The following is a 20,850-nucleotide window of genomic DNA, read 5'->3' on the forward strand; positions in this document are numbered from 1 at the left end:
TCACGAGGCTTGTTAATACGAGTGATACGATCGGTTGCAAATGCTTTGGTTTCATCTGGTTGATGGCTATAGTGGACCGATCGGGTATCTCTTAACGGACTACCTAGGTGATCTCACGAGTAGTCTGTGTGCTTATATACCCATCAATAATATATTTTTTTTCAATTTTTAATGGTTCATTTAAAATTGAATATAGAGTAAATTTTTAATAGAATTGTAAATATTTTTTTAATTTTGATAGTCTTACCCATTAAATTCAACGTTGTTTACCAAATTTTTTCATGACTTCATTCACACTATTAAATGTTAACAAAAAGTCACATGCAAGCTTAGCATACGTGAATATTAGTTAAAATCTAAAAATTATTTATATAGTTACTTATCAACACACTCATTATATTATTTCTAAAATTATCCCTGTTAGTCTACTTTTGACAACAATGTAGAGAATGAGATGAGAAGGACAAAACCTTGGAGAGTGATGATGGGCATTACAAAGCTGCTAACTTTGTTATCAATGGTATTTCTTAGCATAGATATTCTGTTGGCCGGTCAACAAGACAACCTTCAACCTTGCTTGACTATGATTGTGTTATTGTTTTCAATTGATGTTCTGAAATAAGGGTACTAGAATTTGTGACAAAACAAGTGGAAATTAAGCCGGAATATCTGTCTGCAATACTGCATTACAAACTGCTAAACTATCTTATTATCACTAGAAAATGAGAGGAAATATTGCATTGATTCCAATTTCCAATTCTAATGGTGATTGTTGGCTAGGAACATCTCCAGCAAGGCGAAAGCTCTGCGCGGTTTAAACTGTGGAACTTCATGGCCAGCACCTCTGACCGTGGCGAAAGTTAAACCCTCGTACACCACTTTGTATCCAACCACCTGCAAAAACAACATCATCAAAACACTTGGTTTAAGGTACAACTAACAATCTTGCAGTTCTGAAAAAATGAGGTTTAAGGCCTACTTCTTTGGTGTTGTCTTTCCATGGATGCCAAGATTCGATCACTTTCAAGTTCATAGCTTTCAGGGAATAGCGGGTGGCAGTCACTGACACTACTGAATCAACATCGCCGCTGCAGAAAACCATGAATCAGTAACTAACTAACTAACATGAACCAATTCAATAATTTATCATAGTCAGGACAGAGATTTGAATGAGAAACCTTAATTTTACCTAAACAGAAGTATTTGGAGGCCAGATGTTATTAACCTCCTGTATATTGGGTACATGGTTGATGGGCTGTCTTTCCAAGTTGGGATGATATCACTTCAAGAAACAAAATGTAACAGAATAACTGAATCATTGCAAACCTTAAAACAACCTCAATTAAGACAGACAGACAATATAATATATTATAGGTTGCAAATTAACCTGCAGAGTTCCCAAGTGTAAGGAAGCTTGGTCCTGTTGGCATGCAAGGCCTCTTGAACCATATGGAGATTGAGATAAGTGTGAACATAGTTTCCTTCACAAGGATCGAATTCCAGATTCCGATGTACCTTCCTCGAATTCTTGGAATCCAAACACAAAGGGCCATAGATGTTGTAATAATCTATTCCTCCAACCTCACCCCCTGCTGCTATTTCAAAATGTTCACATGTTTTGCTCACATTCCCCAGACACTGCTCCACCAGCCCCCGGTGAGTTTCGTCTGAAATTAGGGCGTGGCTCCAGAAATAGTCATAGCGTCCTCTAATGTCCGTGGCATCATTCATTATCCCATTACCTATCTGATAACAACAAGACATATGTACAAACGTTTTTTGTAAGTCGATCGAGGTTGCAATTTACTTATTAGAGCGTGGTTAAATTTTACCATAACTCCCTTGAGTTGGATCTTTAACGTTGCCCCGGGCATCGTATTCCTCTTGACAACTATATCAGCTAGCTCGGGGATGTAATACCCTGTGACAGCCATAACAAGAGTATCTATCTGTCAATTTTCTGCTAACATAAAAAAGTTAAAAACAGACAATCACCAGCAAATTTGAGTACTTTAGCAGAAATCAAGAAGGCTATAATTACCTGCATAGCTTTCTCCCATAATGTAGAAATCCCTAGTCTTGTAATGTGGGAATCTCTTGAACCAATTTACCAAGAACTTGTAAGCATCCTCAGCTGTAACAGAATAATGGTATATTTCAAACAAAAACAAAAAAATGGATATTAATTACAAACAGAAAATGCTTTTACCGGTCCTCCTGTCTCCTGACTTATCATAATCCGAGGAAGTGTTGGAATAAGAGAAACCAACGCCGGCCGGTGACTCCAGAAATAATGTATTTGCAACTGCAACATCATCATCATTAGCGTACCATTAACGTAAGAGGATAATTAATTAAGGTTGCAGGCCAGGTATGAATGGAAGTAGTAAGTACCTCTATTCCATGCAAATCTTCTTGAGTAAAGAGTTTTGGCGTCTGGGTTAACGCCGAAAGGTCCAATCTCTACAAAAGCACCCATTCCAAGTGATGAACACCCAGGACCTGCTTCAGATGAGATGATTAAATACTAATTAAAGATTCAAGAAAGACTGGAAATTTTAAATTAAAGCTTGAAACTTTATGATATCTGGTTCACCTCCATTAAGCCATAGAATGAGAGGTTTAGTGGCAGAATTCTCAGCAGATTCAGCAAAGTAATAGAAAAGGCTTCTCCCATTCATCTTATCCACACCCACATACCCTGCGTACTGCTTGAACTTCACATTTGACGGCTGTCCCGGAAGCCCGCCGGCGATGAGATCATCCTCCATGCTTCCCACCTCGGAAAATGACGACACCATTTCTTCTTCAGTCACTGTGCTCGCTTCTGCCCATGGCTCGCTATTGACGGAGATCGGCTGAGCGTGCATTTTAGCACGGCGTAAGGACAGTAATCCCCGGCCTTGATCAATTTTGCTCAACCCATCCCCAAATCCCGAAAATGTTACCATGATAATAAGAAGAGAAAACACATAATGAAATTTCGTGAATAATGAACCATGTTTCTTCTCCATTGTTAGTTTGTTACTATACGTTGAAGAAGAAAACATACACCAAGGGAAGACTTTAATTTGTATGCTTCAATAGTGGATATAAGGACATATATATATAGGAAAAATGATATGGAGACTATTATTATCTGCATCACGACCAACTGAGCTGTCCATGTAGACTATTATTACGTGTCATGATTTTATTAATAGAAGAGAAAAGTAAAATGATAGATGTACTCTATGGAGAATCATGACTGGCCTTCTTTTTTTAATGAGTCTAAAAGAACATGCAAAATTATTCATCTCTACACTGAAAAAGTAAGATTTTCGAATGATTGGTTGAATTAGTAATTTTTTTAATGAATCTACGGAACATGCCACATCGTAGAGATATAAAATGAAATAGAAATTTGGAATATGCGTAATATTAGTCTATATATAGCCATCACCAATCATATTGCCATTTAACCATTTGTTTATAAATTTATGAAATTTAGTAAAGTTCAGTAGTTCACCGATAGGCTTACACAATACTATTCTTTTTCTTTTTCTTTACAAAAGGCCAAAAACTATCTATGTAGTGAAATATTTGATAAACATTCGTACTACTATACTCATGTGACAAAAGTGAACTTTTATCTCATACGAGTGTTTGAGATTAATGGTGTGAATGATTTTCTTTCTTCTCTGAAAAAATTAAATTCACAACTCTTTACATTCTGGTCTAACAGAGTATTTGAAAGGATGTAACTATTTACTGAATTATTGAATTAAGTCTTTGAGAATGTGTGATTTTCTAGTGTGATTACATGATATCTTATCTCAAGGGAATAATTCAAAGATTCTCACTTTCTCAGTGCTTTATATATTCAGTTGTAATGATTTTCTGCCTATACTTTACATTAGAAAACTTGATTACGTTATAGGACGTGATGCAATAATTCCAAAAAAAAAAAAAAAACATTTAAAATTTGTCTACTTTTGTTTTTTTTTTATTCCTTTTATTACCCCACTTTCTTTTTGTTTTTGTTTTGTTTTCGTAAATTCCACTTTATTGATATGTGTGCGTGTGTTTATATATAAGATAATTTTAGAAGTTACTCCGTATTACTTTAATTTCTGAACAAATTCAAAATCACTATATGAATAATGAATATATACTTTTGAGTGAAATATGACTTGTGACGCTATTCAAAAAAAATTACGAAGTGGTAAATCAATCTAAAAAGGTGAATAAAATATTTCAACGGGAATTGAACTTGAAATTTTGACTAAATTAATTGCACAATAAACATGGTTGGGATACTCTCAAGTTAGTATTACTTCATAAAGGATGTGTTTGTCAATTAACTAATACTTTGTAGTTAATTGTGTTAGTTCTTTTGATTAACTGATAGTATTAGCGATTTGTAAGAATTTGGTTGATAAATTAACTGGTAACATGTAAAATGATGATGTATAACATGGCGTTTGGTTCACCATAATTTAGTTGTGGTTGAATTGTAATTCAGTGGAGACCTCAATTACATTGTTTGGTTGGAGGAAATTGTAATTCGCTCCTTTTGTTGAATTGCAATTCATGGGGTACCCCATAAATTGCAATTCAATGAATTTGATAAAGAAAAAACATATGAAATGACATTACTACCCTTGGCTGTTATTACTATTATCATTACACAAAGGTATTTTAGTCTTTATACCACTTATTTTCTTCTCAATTCCAATAATTTTATTTATCCCTACCAAATAACGTAATTTGAATTTCTACTTTTTTCTTTTCCCACCGAATTACAATTCCTTTTTCCCCTAAATAAGTCTTTTTTATTTATTTATATTTAACTATGAATAATGTAGGAATTCAAATTACATTGTTTGGTAGGGAGAAATAGAATTATTGAAATTGAGAAGGAAAGAAGTGGTGTAAAAACTAAAATACCCTTGTGTAATAATAATAGTAATAATAATCAAGGGTAGTAGTGTCATTTCATCTAAAAAGACACCCTAAAAGTTTGAATTGAATACATCACCCTAAGTATTGGGCACAGGTCGATGAAAGATCAACACAACATTATATGGGTGGGAGCATTATTAAGCGGAGGCTGAAGGGGCAATTATAACATTTTGCCTCTCAAAAATGTAGCAGGATAAGAAAATAAAATTATATCTTCATTATTAATTATAACTTTTGACAAAATGATAAATATTTGATTCATTATGTGATCAATAATATAATTTTCCTTGGAAAAGTGCATCCGTTGTGTCACACATGACATGTTTTCCAAACCCAATGCTTTCTTGGGGCCCAAACCATGTTTCTTTCAACTTTTTTTCCTGCAATCATATATGGGCATCTTCATTTATATATCCTTGTCCTTTTCCTCCAATGGGAATTGCCATTCAGCTTGAGGATGTTATGCTATCTTTCATTGTTATGCGCATTCAATGATAACCAGCAAAATTTTATTTCCACATTTACTCACTCGATTATAATTGACATTTTATTTTAGAGTTAATTTTTTTTTTTTTTTGTCTTAGATTTATAGGTGACAGTTCACTTTTAATCTTTTTTTTATTATAACATTCTCTTTTAATTTGGTCCTAGTATTATTGTGGCATGATCATTTTTTGTCCCTCATCAACAAAATCGTTAAAATGTCATTAAATATAAGGACATTTTGATCTTTTTAATAAAAAGTGTGTTTGACCCATTATATTTTTTATGTTCTATCTTTTTGAAAAAAATTCATAACTGAAAACTGAAATGTCCTTTTATTTAATGGTATTTAAACTGTTTTGTTGAGGGCCAAAAATAATCATGGCACAATAATACTATGACCAAAAGAGGATGTTTTGAAAAAAAAATGGACTAAAAGATGATTGCCACCTATAAATCTATGACCAAAAATGAAATTAACTCTTTTATTTTATTTTGCTATCAATTAATTTTAATTTGTTATACTTTTATTTCTAACCTTTAAAAAATATTTCACTTTTAATTTTAAATACTTAAAATACACATTTTGTTAAAAAAAATAAAATAAAAAAAAAACAAAAAAAAAAACTACTAACTAGCAGGCCAATTCAATCTAATCCTGACAAATTTTACTGGGGACCAGAGGCGGACCCACAGTGGGGGCAGTGGGGTCAGCTGCCCCCACTCACTCCACCCCCACCTCTTATATAATCCTTGTATGTATATGTGTATATATAGTAGAAGTTTTAGTATAAGTATTAAAAAATAGAGAAATGATAACAGAATGTGACTTAGCCTAGTTGGTAGAGCGCATGGTTGGCTTGAAGGTAGGCTAGGGTTTGAATTTGTGGTTGAGCGTGTGGTTTGTTTTCAATTTTTTTGACATTTTATTTCACATTTTCACCATTAACACTATCTTTTCACATTATTTCACATTTTCAATATTATTAATAGTGCATATTGCTTCAACACAATAATATAATCTTCATTGATATTAATAATGAGATGAGATGTGTAATTTGTAATGGATCTTTTATTCAAATTATTTTATCAAATTGAGTATTAGTATCACATTTTCAATATTATTAATAGTGCATATTGCTTCAACACAATAATATAATCTTCATTGATATTAATAATGAGATGAGATGTGTAATTTGTAATGGATCTTTTATTCAAATTATTTTATCAAATTGAGTATTGGTAGGGAATATCCCGACCGACATAGCTTCACCACGACCGAGATACCTTTGCCCTTTTCTTTTCGTCTTTGCAGGTAACAGGTCGGGATCCTTGTGAAGAACCCGGTGGGGTTCCGATCGGGAGTTGCCCGAGTGATAGTGTCGACCACCGAGCGGTAGCCCTTTGGCAAGAGAGCTGATGAAAAACACGTGGCGGTTCTCTACGACGACAGACAGGGCACCCGGGAGGAGGACACGTGGAGGCTACGTGGAGGGCATGTCGAACGACCGGATCCTTGTCTCCAGCACAGCGGCTATAAATACCCACAGTAGCTACAGTGTAGAGGACTTTTGGACGATCGATAGGTTGTTGTTAGAGAATCCCGACCGCAGTTAGTCGGTGCTCAGAGCAACCGAGTAGATTGTACTTAGGGCTTCTACCTTGATCAATAAAGACTTTACTTGCTTTAATTGGTCTCGTGTTATTTTATATTGCTTACGTAGAATTAGCAGTATCATTTTGGCGCCGTCTGTGGGGACCCGTACAAGAAAGACTACGTCTTGACGAGCACCCGGTCACTATCAACATGTATCCGTGGGCACACAACAACTTTGCCGACGACCAGGCGGATGCGGCGAGCTCCTCCGACCATTATGCTACCCAACAGCAAGGTCAGACGATGGATCTCAACCTCAACCTCTCGCCACCGCATCCATCAAACACATACCCGGCCGCCCAACAGCCGGTGAATTACATACAACCGGGATTTCAGACGCCCGGTCAGCAATACCCTCAACCGATGATGTATCCCGGTCAGTACCCATACCCGGTCCCACCTCAACCATACGGGTATTGGCCAGGCCAGCCAATGTATTACACACCACCGGTTGGCTACCCACCGTTCACGCCAGCGTACACGGCTCTAGCCGCCGCCCCTCCAGTACACCCGGCCGCTCAGGTAGAGCCGCAGCATCAGCCCGCTTCCCGGGCTCGACGCTCGGCTCATTCGCGGTTGGGGTCGGGGGGTGCTGTTGCGATGGAGGCACCACGGCAGGCCCAACAAGCAGAAGAAGTCCCCGCCCGAGCGGAGGACCCTGAGGAAGTTACCCGAGCGGTAGCTTTTGACCGTCTTCGACCGGAAATGCGGCAAAGATTGGGACCCCAAGACCCAAACCGCCAGCCAGAAGATGTGCACATGCAGGACGCCAGCCAGGAGGCTTCATCTGGGCATAGCGGGTCGAGATCACACCGACGGCGACGCGCTCGGGACACAGCCCAAGCCGTTCAAACCGCCGAGCTCAACGAAACCCGAGGATTGCTCTACAACCTCCAGGCCGAAGTTGCGCAACTCAGGAATGCGTACCCTGCAGTACCCCCGGTCGACCAATCGACCCTACACCAGACGCCTTTCACAGCAGCGGTGATGGCCCAGCCTTACCCGCTTGACTTAAGCCAGGAGCTCTCAGCATAATTCCCCGATCCATCCAACTTCTTTCCACGATCGCACCCACTCGTGCCTCGAGCGCACAATCGTGTGGGGGCTGGGATGAAGGAAGTATTTATTTACAGGCCCGTCGCTTGGTTATATCCCGACCGTAGGGGCTTGTGTATTTTCAAAAATTTCGTCTAAGGCCAGGAGATCGGGTAAACTCGATCGGATTGGTCAATTTCATGACGAAACCACAAACGCACGACCGAGCTATAAGGTCCTAAGGCTGGGCGTCAGTAAGGTCGAGTATTGCGAGACCGGGCCTGAAGGCCAAGCGGTCAAGTAGTTCCGATCGGCATGTGCATGACTAAAAATAAAGATACAGAAAGAGAGACGAACGATGCAAGTAACAAAAACAACTTTCATTGATTGAAAAGAGTGCCCGGTACAAATTCGGGACCGGGCTCCCGACTGATGTCACTTACAAAAGAGAAAGAATAAAAATTTATCCTACTTCTTCGCCTCGGCATCGCCCTTCCTCCCCGCTCGGGGCGGCTTCAGCTCCGCTCGCCGTAGCCCGATCCTTCGGATCAAAAGGTGTTGGCCCCGGGTCGGCTACGTCGTCAGGGAGTGTGGTCAAGACCAATTGAAGATCATCCCCTTCAAGGGCCTGCTCCATGATCTTCTTGGTCTGATTACGCATTTTTCGCTGACCGGCTTTGTACGCCCACCGGCCAAACGTCCATATCAGCTTCTCCCCGACCTCTGTGCCCCGAACGGACTGGAGAAAGCGAGCGCCCGATTTGGTATCTTGAAAAAGATGTTGGGCGAGCTTATCCGGGTCGTTTTGACGAGCCTTGAGCTCGACCGCCTCCCCGATCGCTTGCTGGGCGACCTGCTCGGAGAGGTCCCGCTCAGCTTTGACCTTCTTTAGCTGAGCCTCCAGATCCCGGATCTCCTGTAGCCGCCGATTGGCGACCTTCTTCGAGGCCTCAGCTTCGCTGGCCTGAAGGGCCCGTTGTTGGAGAAACTGGGCCGCTCGGGAGATCTGCGCATATGAACGACCATGTTAGCCGAACGGCAATACTTCGAGAAAACTCAGAAGAAGGAAAATACGCTTACCTCAGCCAAGTCATGGCCGATCTTCTCGGCTACCTGGCTCGGGGTCAGCTTGGAGAGGTCCTCCTTGGCCGACCCGGCATTCCCGATCCGAGCAAGGATCGAAGATCCGCCTCTGCTGCCCCCGCCCGAAGGGGTCGGGCTATGTTGTTCCCGGCGCCGCTTCAAGGCCCCGGTCTCTGAGGTGGTCTTCTCAGCCACCTTCTCTTTCCCCTTCCCGACCTCCACTCGGGAAACCAGGACCTCTGAGGCGTCCACCACGAAGCCTTCGGTCGTGGTGATGGTCGATGCCCCAATGGGTCGGGCAACCGGGATCTCCTTTTCCCCGGCCGGCTTAGCCTGGCCCTTCTTTTTGCCAAGGGAAATCTTGGCCACCGGGCGCACCGGGACATCCTCATCTCCGAAACCGGCCATTGCTGCAAATAAAACAAAGTAGGTTAGGTCGATTAGTTTATAAAGATAAGTCGGGAGAAGTGGCTCGGGTTAAACCTTTCTTCTTCCGCCTCGACGGCTTGGCAACCGTCACGCCCATAGGTACGGGTAGATATTTTTCCCGTAGCTCATATGTAGGGGGCGGGAGCTTAGCCGCCTCGAGATTCTCGGCCGTTCGGAAGATTGTATACTCGTGCAGCTCGCTCGAGATCCGAGCGACCGTCTCCTTGAGCGCTTGCATCTCGACCAGCACCACTTGTTTCCGAAAGTGGGTGCTCCAAGCGTGGTCAACCGGGAGGATCCAGGGATCGTATTTGAGGGAGAAAATTCTATTCTTCCACCCCCTGTTGTTCCCGGGCAGGCCTTTGATGGCGCACATATCCGCCCGAGACTGCAGCATCAGAAACCCGCCTCCATAGCTGCCCGGGAGAACTTTGACTTGGTAGATGTAGTTGAATAACTCCATCGTACAGGCGGCCTCGTGCCGGGCGCATATCTGAGGGAAGCAGGCGATGATTCGGTGTGAGTTGGGGCAGATCTGAGCCGGGACGACTCGGTAGTAGGCCAAGAAGGCGTTCAAGAGGGGGGGGGAAGGGAATGGCGATCGGGGCCATTAGGGAGTCGTAGTGCATCCCGATCCATTTGCCCCGATGCCGATCGATGATGTTCCCTAGCTTCCGGCTCGTGTCGAATTCCACCCGACCTCTGAGCCTTTCAGCAATCCTAGCCGCTTCGCCTGTGGTCAATCGGCTCATTTGTTGTTCGACATTCTCGCTGTTCAAAAACTCGAACTCCACCACCGCTGGCGCGCTCGGACCATCTGTATCTTCCTCGGCCGGCTCGGGAGTATTTTCCCGGTCGCCTCGTCGTGGAGCAGTTTCCGGGTGGTCCCCAACCACCCGGGTAGGCGTTTCCCTAACGCCTTCGGTCGGAGAGCCCCGTCTGCCCGATGGGGCTCCTTCTTCTTCCTCTTCGCTAGAGCTCCCCGACCCGCTTGAGCTGGAGCTCGATGACCCGGAGGAGCTTGACGCGTTGTCTTGTTCGGAAGCCCGCTCGGGGGCTGGCGTCGGTCGGTGGGTGACCTCGGGAGAGCAGGACATGATGTCCACCTCCTCGTCGCTGATGTACTCGACCTCCTCGTCGTAGTCCGCGATTGAGGCATTCTGGCTGTCAGAGTCCGTCATTTCGATCTACCTAAAGGTCGGTCGGGGTTAGTAAGGGACTTCATACGTCCGGGACAGTTAGTTGGCCTATCAGTTCTATTTACGAATGAAAACGTGAAGAATAAAGAAAGAGTAAAGAACTAGGAGCTTACCGAGTGAAGAAACTTGGAAGAGGATCTGAAGTTTTGCTTTGCTCGATCGGATCGCTGATCTGCTGCTCGGGACTCTCTGAGGGTACCGACTGCTTCAGAAGATTGAGGAAAGTTCAAAAGAAGGCCTCAAGGGCCTATTTATAGGAGAGCGTTTGGGCGGGAAAGCCATCCACTTGCGTGACACGACCAGCGCTGACTCCGAGGCAACGGTTGCAGTCGCAGAGGCCGGCAGTGGCCGACACGTGGTGGGTAAGGGAATGACAGCTGGCCGGTCGGTTTAGTGGCCGACGGTTGGGCTTCTTCATCCCGTCCCGTTTTTTCCCGGACGATCAAAAAGGCCCGGGCTGGGGGGCTCTTGGTAGGGAATATCCCGACCGACATAGCTTCACCGCGACCGAGATACCTTTGCCCTTTTCTTTTCGTCTTTGCAGGTAACAGGTCGGGATCCTTGTGAAGAACCCGGTGGGGTTCCGATCGGGAGTTGCCCGAGTGATAGTGTCGACCACCGAGCGGTAGCCCTTTGGCAAGAGAGCTGATGGAAAACACGTGGCGGTTCTCTACGACGACAGACAGGGCACCCGGGAGGAGGACACGTGGAGGCTACGTGGAGGGCATGCCGAACGACCGGATCCTTGTCTCCGGCACAGCGGCTATAAATACCCACAGTAGCTACAGTGTAGAGGACTTTTGGACGATCGATAGGTTGTTGTTAGAGAATCCCGACCGCAGTCAGTCGGTACTCAGAGCAACCGAGTAGATTGTACTTAGGGCTTCTACCTTGATCAATAAAGACTTTACTTGCTTTAATTGGTCTCGTGTTATTTTATATTGCTTACGTAGAATTAGCAGTATCAAGTATATTCATATTTTGTTATGAATATTTTTATAATGTTTTGATGTGTTTTATAATTTTCTTATATCCAACATTATTTATGGTTATACTTTTTAAGTGTTTCATTTTTTTTTTTCTAATTATCAATTTTCCTTTAATATTTTGCCCCCGCTGAAAAAAATTCCTGGGTCCGCCACTGCTGGGACCATGGTGCATGTAGCAAGGCCGTCGGCGATGAGATCATCCTCCATGCTTCCCACCTCGGAAAATGACGACCACTCCATTTCTTCTTCACCCACTGTGCTCTCTTCTGCCCATGGCTCGCTATTGACGGAGATCGGCTGAGCGTGCATTTTAGCACGGCGTAAGGATACCCATCCCCAAATCCCAAAAATGTTACCATGATAATAAGAAGAGAAAAAACATAATGGAAATTCGTGGATAATGAACCATGTTTCTTCTCCATTGTTACTATACGTTGAAGAAGAAAACATACACCAAGGGAAGACTTTAATTTGTACGCTTCAATAGTGGATATAAGGACATATATATAGGAAAAATGATATGGAGACTATTATTATCTGCATCACGACCAACTGAGCTGTCCATGTAGACTGTTATTACGTGTCATGATTTTATTAATAGAAGAGAAAAGTAAAATGATAAATGTACTTTATGGAGAATCATGACTGACCTTCTTTTTTTAATGAGTCCAAAAGAACATGCAAAATTATTCATCTCTACACTGGAAAAGTAAGATTTTCGAATGATTGGTCGAACTAGTAATTTTTTTAATGAATCTACAGAACATGTCACATCATAGAGATATAAAATGAAATAGAAATTTGGAATATGCGTAATATTAGTCTATATATAGCCATCACCAATCATGTTGCCATTTAACCATTTGTTTATAAATTTATGAAATTTAGTAAAGTTCAGTAGTTCACCGATAGGCTTACACATTACTATTCTTTTTCTTTTTCTTTACAAAAGGCCAAAAGCTATCTATGTAGTGAAATATTTGATAAACATTCGTACTACTATACTCATGTGACAAAAGTGAACTTTTATCTCATACGAGTGTTTGAGATTAACGGTGTGAATGATTTTCTTCTTCTCCGAAAAAATTGAATCCTCAACTCCTTACATACATTCTGGTCTAATAGTGTATTTAGAAGGATATAACTGTTTACTGAATCATTGAATTAAGCCTTTGAGAATGTGTAATTTTTTGGTGTGATTAATATCTTATCTCAAGACAATAATTCAAAGATTCTCACTTTCTCAGTGCTTTATATATTCAGTTGTAATGATTTTCTGCCTATACTTTATATTAGAAAACTTGATTAGTTATAGGACGTGGTGCAATAATTCCAAAAAAGAAAAAACATTTAAAATTTGTCTACTTTTGTTTTTTTATTCCTTTTATTACCCCACTTTCTTTTTGTTTTTGTTTTGTTATCGTAAATTCCACTTTATTCATATGTGTGCGTGTGTTTATATATAAGATAATTTTAGACGTTACTCCGTATTACTTTAATTTCTGAACAAATTCAAAATCACTATATGAATATATACTTTTGAGTGAAATATGAATTGTGACGCTATTCAATAAAAAATTACGAAGTGGTAAATCTTAACTATAATAAAGTTATATGGTTTTGGAAGTAATTAATGTTACAATTAATACCATAACATCCTTTATTTAAAAAAAAAAACACAACATTTGAAAAATAAAATAACTATATATTATATAATCATATAAAAAATGTACTTTTGAAAAATAAAATAGCTATATATTATATAATCATATAAAAATGTGTTCAATTAGAGTTTAAATTTACTCATACAAAATTTGAAATTTGCTTTTCAAAGGTAATTATCTTAGTTATTATTCATAATGTGAAAATTATAATATAGATGAAATATAATTAAGAATAAATCAATGTAATTATGTAAATTCTCTCTATAAGTTTATTTGAATATGCACATAATTAGAGATTATATTAACCATAAAAAATTTAATTTTAATTTTAATTGTAATTTTATATTCTATAAAAATAATAAATACTTGACCGATGGAAGCTCAAAAATATTATTATATTAAATAATTTAAAATATTTTAGTTTTTCTATTTTTTATTTATATTTATAATAACATAATTTTTTCCGTGCATCGCGCGGGTGAATTACTAGTTAATCTAAAAAGATGAATAGAATATTTCAATGGGAATTGAACTTGAAATTTTGTAATTACTAAATTAATTGCACAATAAACATGGTTGGGTTACTCTCAAGTTAGTATTACTTCATAAAGGAAGTGTTTGTCAATTAACTAATACTTTGTAGTTAATTGTGTTAGTTCTTTTGATTAACTGATAGTATTAACGATTTGTAAGAATTTGGTTGATAAATTAACAGTGTACAATTAACTGGTAACATGTAAAATGATGATGTATAGCAGGGCGTTTGGTTCACCATAATTTAGTTGTAGTTGAATTGTAATTCAGTCGAGACCTCAATTGCATTGTTTGGTTGGAGGGAATTGCAATTCCACGGAATTACAATTCATGGGGTACCCCCCGTTAATTGCAATTCAATGAATTTGATAAAGAAAAAACATATGAAATGACATTACTACCCTTGGTTGTTATTACTATTATCATTACACAAAGGTATTTTAGTCTTTATACCACTTATTTCCTTCTCAATTCCAATAATTCTATTTCTTCCTACCAAATAACGTAATTTGAATTCTTACTTTATTCTCACTTTATTCTTTTCCCACCGAATTACAATTCTTTTTCCCCCTAAATAAGTCTTTTTTATTTATTTATATTTAACTATGAATAATGTAGGAATTCAAATTACATTGTTTGGTAGGGAGAAATAGAATTATTGGAATTGAGAAGGAAAGAAGTGGTGTAAAGACTAAAATACCCTTGTGTAATAATAATAGTAATAATAATCAAGGGTAGTAATGTCATTTCATCTAGTTTTTCCTTTCCCACATCCATTAAATTGCAATTCATGGGCGTACCCCATAAATTGCAATTCAACAAAAGGAAGGAGCAATTCTCTCCAACCAAACAATGTAATTGAGGCTTTCATTGAATTACAATTCAATTACAACTAAACTACATCCAACCAAACGCCCTGTAAGAGTTGGTAGAAAGAAAATTTTGAAATTTTGAGATTGGTGGTTGGATTTCAACTATTTATATTTGAGAAGGAAAAGTCTACAAAAGTTTTAAAAATAAAAAGTCTATAAAAATTCATAACTTTTTGAATACCGCATGACTTTTAAAGACTCTTTAAAAGTTTTAATCGAATACCACCCGACTTTTAAAAATTCTTTAAAAATCTTAATTAAATCCCGTCTGACCTTTAAAAAGACTCCCTAAAAGTTTGAATTGAATACATCACCCTAAGTATTGGGCACAAGTCGATGAAAGATCAACACAACATTATATGGGTAGGAGCATTATTAAGCGGAGGCTGAAGGGGCAACATTTTGTCTGTCAAAAATGTAGCAGGATAAGAAAATAAAATTATATCTTCATTATTATCTATAATTTTTGACAAAATGATAAATACTTGATTCTATTATGTGGTCAATAATATAATTTTCCTTGGAAAAGTGCATCCTGACATGTTTCCCAAACCCAATGTTTTCTTGGGGCCCAAAGTGGCCCCAAACCATGTTTCTTTCAACTTTTTTTCCTGCAATCATATATATATAGGCATCTTCATTTATATATCCTTGTCCTTTCCCTCCAATGGGAATTGCCATTCAGCTTGAGGATGTTATGCTATCTTTCATTGTTATGCGCATTCAATGATAACCAACAAAATTTTATTTCCACATTTACTCACTGGATTATAATTGACATTTTATTTTAGAGTTAATTTCATTTTTGTACAGTTCACTTTTAGTTTTTTTTTTTTTTTTTTTTCATAACATTCCCCTTTTAATTTAGTCCTAGTATTATTGTGGCATGATCATTTTTTGTCCCCCATCAACAAAATTGTTAAAATGTCATTAAATACAAGGACATTTTGATCTTTTTAATAAAAAGTGTGTTGACCCATTATATTTGTTATGTTCTATCTTTTTGAAAAAAATTCATAACTGAAGACTGAAATGTTCTTTTATTTAATGGTATTTAAACTGTTTTGTTGATAGAGGGCCAAAAATGTCATGGCACAATAATACTATGACCAAAGAAGGATGTTTTGAAAAAAAAAATGAATTAAAAGATGATTGCCACCTATAAATCTATGACCAAAAATGAAATTAACTCTTTTATTTTATTTTGCTATCAATTAATTTTAATTTGTTATACTTTTATTTCTAACATTTAAAAAATATTTCACTTTTAATTTTAAATACTTAAAATATTCACATTTTGTAAAAAAATTAACCATACTACTAACTAGCAGGCCAATTCAATCTAATCCTAGCAAATTTTACTGTTGACCATGGTGCATGTAGCAAGGACAGTAATCCCCGGCCTTGATCAATTTTGCTCAACCGGTCCCCAAATCCCAAAAATGTTACCATCATAATAACAAGAGAAAACACATAATGGAATTTCGTGGATAATGAACCATGTTTCTTCTCCATGGTTACGTTGAATTGAAGAAGAAAACATATACTAAGGAAGACTTTAATTTGTATGCTTCAATAGTGGTATATAAGGACATATATATATATATATAGGGAAAATGAAACCAGATATATATATATATATATATATATATATATATATATATATATATATATATATATATATATATATATATATATATATATAGGGAAAATGAAACCAGCTAGGTTGGCGTGAGCTCTGTTCAGATACTTTTTACAGTTAGGACACAATTTATATTTTATTAATAGAAGAGAAAAGTAAAATGGTAGATGTTGCCTATAGATAATAACTCATACTAAATATTTAAAAAGTTTATTGCATAAACAAAATTATGATTCATCCCCTTTTATTAATCAATCTAAACATGTTACATAATATGAAGTGAAAAATAAAAGTACATGCAAAATTACCCATCTCTACACTGGAAGTAAGATTTTAGAGTGATTGCTTCACTATGATTGTGTTATTGTTTTCAATTGATGTTCTGAAATAAGGGTACTAGAATTTGTGACAAAACAAGTGGAAATTAAGCCGTTGAGCTCTTATTTACCTATCCGATTCCCACATCGGATGGTCACACCATTAGGCTTCTTTGGAGGTGGATGTTAGAAACGCACACATCCCACATCGGCCGTTGAGCTCTAACTATTTACCTATCCGATTCCCACATCGGATGGTGTGGAAAAACACACCATTAGCCTTCTTTATTTAGGCGACAGTTTGGGGCGTGGAAGATTTGGGCATTTGACGCAGCACGTTTTGGCATTTGACGCAGGACGCAGCGACGTGCATTTGACGCGGCGACGTTTTTGGCCCCGGCCTCTTTGTTCACCGCCGGATAATGGTAAGTTTTGCAAATTTTTTTTATTAGTTAGTCTGTTTTTGCTTATAGTAAACCCTAAACTGTGTATTGGGAAGTGTTTTATTCTGGGTTGAGTTCTCAAACTATGTATTGGTATCTTTTTATTAGTTAGTCTGTTTTTGCTTATAGTAAACCCTAAACTGTGTATTGGGAAGTGTTCTATTCTGGGTTGAAATAAACTGTGAAAGAGTTCTCAAACTATGTATTGGTATCACTGTTTAATGCTTTCATATTATAAAATGCTTTCATATTATAAAACAAAACAGACAGACTTAGAGCAGATACAGGAAGTATGTATGACTACCATTAGGCTGAAAGATGAGATAATTGCCAACACTGTGTATTGGGAAAGATGGGCAGTGTGTTTTATTCTGGGTTGAAATAGCTAAACTGTGAAAGCTGCAAAACTATGTATTGGTATCACTGTTTAATGCTTTCATATTATAAAACAGAGACAGACTTAGAGCAGATACAGGAAGTATGTATGACTACCATTAGGCCGAAAGATGAGATAATTGCCAACACTGTGTATTGGGAAAGATGGGCAGTGTGTTTTATTCTGGGTTGAAATAGCTAAACTGTGAAAGTTCTTTGCAAAACTATGTATTGGTATCACTGTTTAATGCTTTCATATTATAAAACAGGCAGACTTAGAGCAGATGCAGGAATTACATATGTCTGCCATTAGGCTGAAAGATGAGATGATTGCCAAGCAATTAGCAAGCAAACAAGATTTGAGGGAGGCAATTAGTGTCATTGCTAATGCTATGAAGTCCCTGAGACAAATTTATAAGGAGGCAAAGGTTTTGTTTTTTTGTTTTTTTTTTTTTTGAATTTTTTGAATTTTAATTTAGTTTTGATTGTTGTAAAAAAAATTTAAATTGTTTTGTTTTTTTACAGATCACTACGAAATGCAATGAAATTTCAAATAAGTTTCAGATACAGAAGTTTCAACCTACTGAGCATGTTGGTTTTCTATCTACTGAGGCTACTGAGACAGAAATTAGGAGTAAACTCCGGCACTTAAGGGAATTGTATGTTAAGAAAGATAGGTACTTGGTAGAACTCTACTTCGAGCTTGAAAAGCTTGAGGCCGAGGTTGGTATTTTGTTTGGATCTCTCGCCTCCTTGAGAGATGCTATGTCCCAAATATTCGCAGAAGTTGGCGTCCTTCCAGTAGCGTCATCCTTCCAGCAGCGTCATCCTTCCAGCAGCGTCGTTCTTCCAGCAGAGGGCGTTCTTCCAGCAGAGGGCGTTCTTCCAGCAGAGGGCGTTCTTCCAGCAGAGGGCGTCTACGTTACTCCTTCTAGCAGAGGGCGTCGCCCAAGACGCACTAAACCTTCCAGCAGCCCTCAACTCCTTCAAATTTTCAGCAGCGGCCGTGGCCTCCGACCTTTCAGCAGCGGCCGTGGCCCTCGACTTTCCAGCAGCGGCCGTGGCCCTCGACCTTCCAGCAGCGGCCGTGGCCCTCGACCTTCCAGCAGCGGCCGTGGCCTTGACCCTCCAGCAGCGGCAGCGGCCCTCGACCCTTCAGCAGCGAATTAAAAACATGATCAATTTGGCTGGGGTGCTTTTTTGGTTATTTCTTGTTGTTTTTCTGTGAAGGACTATCTTCTTAATGCTTTAGGTTCCAAACCTTGTAGGTTTGGGATATACTTGGTACAGTGAAGAGATGTTGGTAAAGAAGTTTTAGGGTAAGTACAGTGCATTTTTACTATGTGTCACTTTGTTACTAAATCAATCTGTTTTGTTTGAAATCTCTATTTCTTTTATCTGTTAAACTTCAATGGGTTAATTAGGGTAAGATGTGTGGAATGAGCTGAGTTTTATCAAAAATGGCATGAGCCTTTATCGGTAGACCTTAGTTGGATAAGTAGAATGAACTTCCTGTTTCCTGCATTATGTCTTAACAAGCGCATATTTTGTATGTTTTTAATTTGACATAGTATGGATTTTAAAAAGAGAATATACCCTACCAAGTTAAGCTCAATGACCGTAAATTCAAGTAGTCCATTGACAACTTCCGCTGGCATAGTATCACAACCTTGTGCAGGTTCTGCTCGATTGGAGTTGAGCAATGGCGATAGTTTGTATGCAAAGCTGGTGGTAAATCTCAAGCTTAAGAAATTTCTTCTATAGCTATATTAATAGTTCAGTTGGGTGTTTCAGCTGTTCACAGCCGTGCTGTGTGTCACAGGTTGGAGCTGATGGGTCAAAATCACGTGTTAGGGAGTTAGCGGGAATTGAGACAACCGGATGGAAATATTCCCAGAGTGCAATCATATGTACAGTAGAACATGCAGAGAAGAACCACAGAGATTTTTACCTAATGGTCCAATTGCACTTTTGCCCATCGGTGATAATTTCAGTACATAGGTGATTGCACTTATGCATGTACTGATCAAAAGGCTTTCCTGAAACAGGTTTTTGTGTTGAAGAAATACGAATCCGAGAGAAACCTGCAAACATTGCAATAATGGCCGTTCTCGATGGTTTCCATAAGGCATATTCTGTTCATTTCATGCCTGTGAATCAACTGCGGGCTGCTGCATTCCAGGCAGCGCACTATATATCGCCACTAAAACGAAATATCATCTCTTTTGCTTCAGGTGAACACATGATTCCACTGTTCACATGATCTGTATGGTAGATTTTAGAGATATTTTGTGGTATGCGAATTGTGGAATTTGGTTTAAGTTACTGCCCACTAGAGAAGGTCTTTGCACAATCATTCCTAATACTATCCTTTGAAAAGAGTTAATTCTGAATTTAGTTTTTTTTTTTTTTTTTTTTTTTTTTTTTAACTATAACTTATTTTCAAATTTAGTCATTGATTTTAAAGTTATCAAATTTAATTTTTAAAAATATTAAATCATTTTCAATTGTAATTCAAGATTAGCGTTTCTTAGTGTGAATTGTTAACATTGAGGATAAAATTTTAAAGTGTCATTGCTTCAATTGTTTTTTCACACTTGAAAAGTAAAGTTTTAATTTTCTTAGTCTAGCACCTCAGGATTCAATATTTGAGATTAAATTTAGTTAGTAGCTTTAAAAGTTAAGTACTAAAATTAGAATGAGTGAGAGTCAAAGGGTTAAATCCGAAAGTAATTCACAATGAAATGAGTTGATATATACCTACACTCTCTTACAATAACACTTAACTACGACAAATTATTACAATATAATTAAAAGGGTTAAATCCAGTGATGTCCCTTATCTTTGGTGACAATTCTAAATTTAGCCACAGATAATTGTTTTGTTATTTAACATTCAGACATGTTTGGTTTTCTAATGATTCTTTTTCTAGTGAAATTCTATTTTAGGAAATGGTATTTTCTAATGAAAAAAAAAAAAGTTTTTTTCTTTCTTTTTCTCTACAATTATAATAGATGATTCACAGAATCATGGACTAAAACAAAAGTAGTACTGAAGCCTACTGGGTAGCTAGCGACATCCTGAACTTTCCAACTGTGTTGCAAAATGATTCTTTCGCACACAGAGGTTCTCACGTACTCGGTATCGCCAATGATGAAGGACAATTTGGGGTCGAGTTGAAAGA

General features: G+C 38.3%; 2 protein-coding genes across 5 annotated transcripts; one reads left to right on the forward strand and one right to left on the reverse strand.

Moving 5' to 3' along the window:
- Window positions 1-573: 573 nt before the first annotated feature.
- Window positions 574-16,435, reverse strand: LOC109161829 (putative serine carboxypeptidase-like 23). 2 transcript variants are annotated; one of them, XM_019310360.1, is made up of 10 exons: window positions 16,414-16,435; window positions 2,597-3,018; window positions 2,395-2,502; window positions 2,210-2,305; window positions 2,042-2,134; window positions 1,833-1,921; window positions 1,388-1,746; window positions 1,190-1,282; window positions 980-1,088; window positions 574-894 (listed from the first exon to the last, which is right to left on the reverse strand). In XM_019310360.1, the coding sequence occupies exons 2-10, from the start codon at window positions 3,012-3,014 to the stop codon at window positions 760-762; spliced, it is 1,500 nt and encodes a 499-aa protein (XP_019165905.1). In that variant the 5' UTR covers window positions 3,015-3,018; window positions 16,414-16,435; the 3' UTR covers window positions 574-759. The 2 variants fall into 2 exon arrangements, with proteins under 2 accessions (XP_019165905.1, XP_019165906.1); XM_019310361.1 differs by lacking the exon at window positions 16,414-16,435 and adding an exon at window positions 12,150-12,289 and having other exon boundaries at window positions 2,597-2,922.
- A 564-nt stretch (window positions 16,436-16,999) lies between these two features.
- On the forward strand, window positions 17,000-20,029 carry LOC109161835. Of its 3 annotated transcripts, none has more exons than XM_019310370.1 (6): window positions 17,000-17,273; window positions 17,936-18,094; window positions 18,192-18,985; window positions 19,238-19,397; window positions 19,489-19,623; window positions 19,715-20,029. In XM_019310370.1, exons 1-3 carry the CDS (start codon window positions 17,271-17,273, stop codon window positions 18,834-18,836), a joined length of 807 nt encoding a protein of 268 aa, XP_019165915.1. In that variant the 5' UTR covers window positions 17,000-17,270; the 3' UTR covers window positions 18,837-18,985; window positions 19,238-19,397; window positions 19,489-19,623; window positions 19,715-20,029. The 3 variants fall into 3 exon arrangements, with proteins under 3 accessions (XP_019165915.1, XP_019165913.1, XP_019165914.1); XM_019310368.1 differs by lacking the exon at window positions 17,000-17,273 and adding an exon at window positions 17,733-17,789 and having other exon boundaries at window positions 17,980-18,094; XM_019310369.1 differs by lacking the exons at window positions 17,000-17,273; window positions 19,238-19,397; window positions 19,489-19,623; window positions 19,715-20,029 and adding an exon at window positions 17,733-17,789 and having other exon boundaries at window positions 17,980-18,094; window positions 18,192-19,227.
- The last annotated feature ends 821 nt before the right edge of the window (window positions 20,030-20,850 follow it).

This window comes from Ipomoea nil, unplaced genomic scaffold (assembly GCF_001879475.1).
Source record: "Ipomoea nil cultivar Tokyo-kokei standard unplaced genomic scaffold, Asagao_1.1 scaffold2926, whole genome shotgun sequence".
In the NCBI taxonomy this organism is placed as follows: domain Eukaryota; kingdom Viridiplantae; phylum Streptophyta; class Magnoliopsida; order Solanales; family Convolvulaceae; genus Ipomoea; species Ipomoea nil.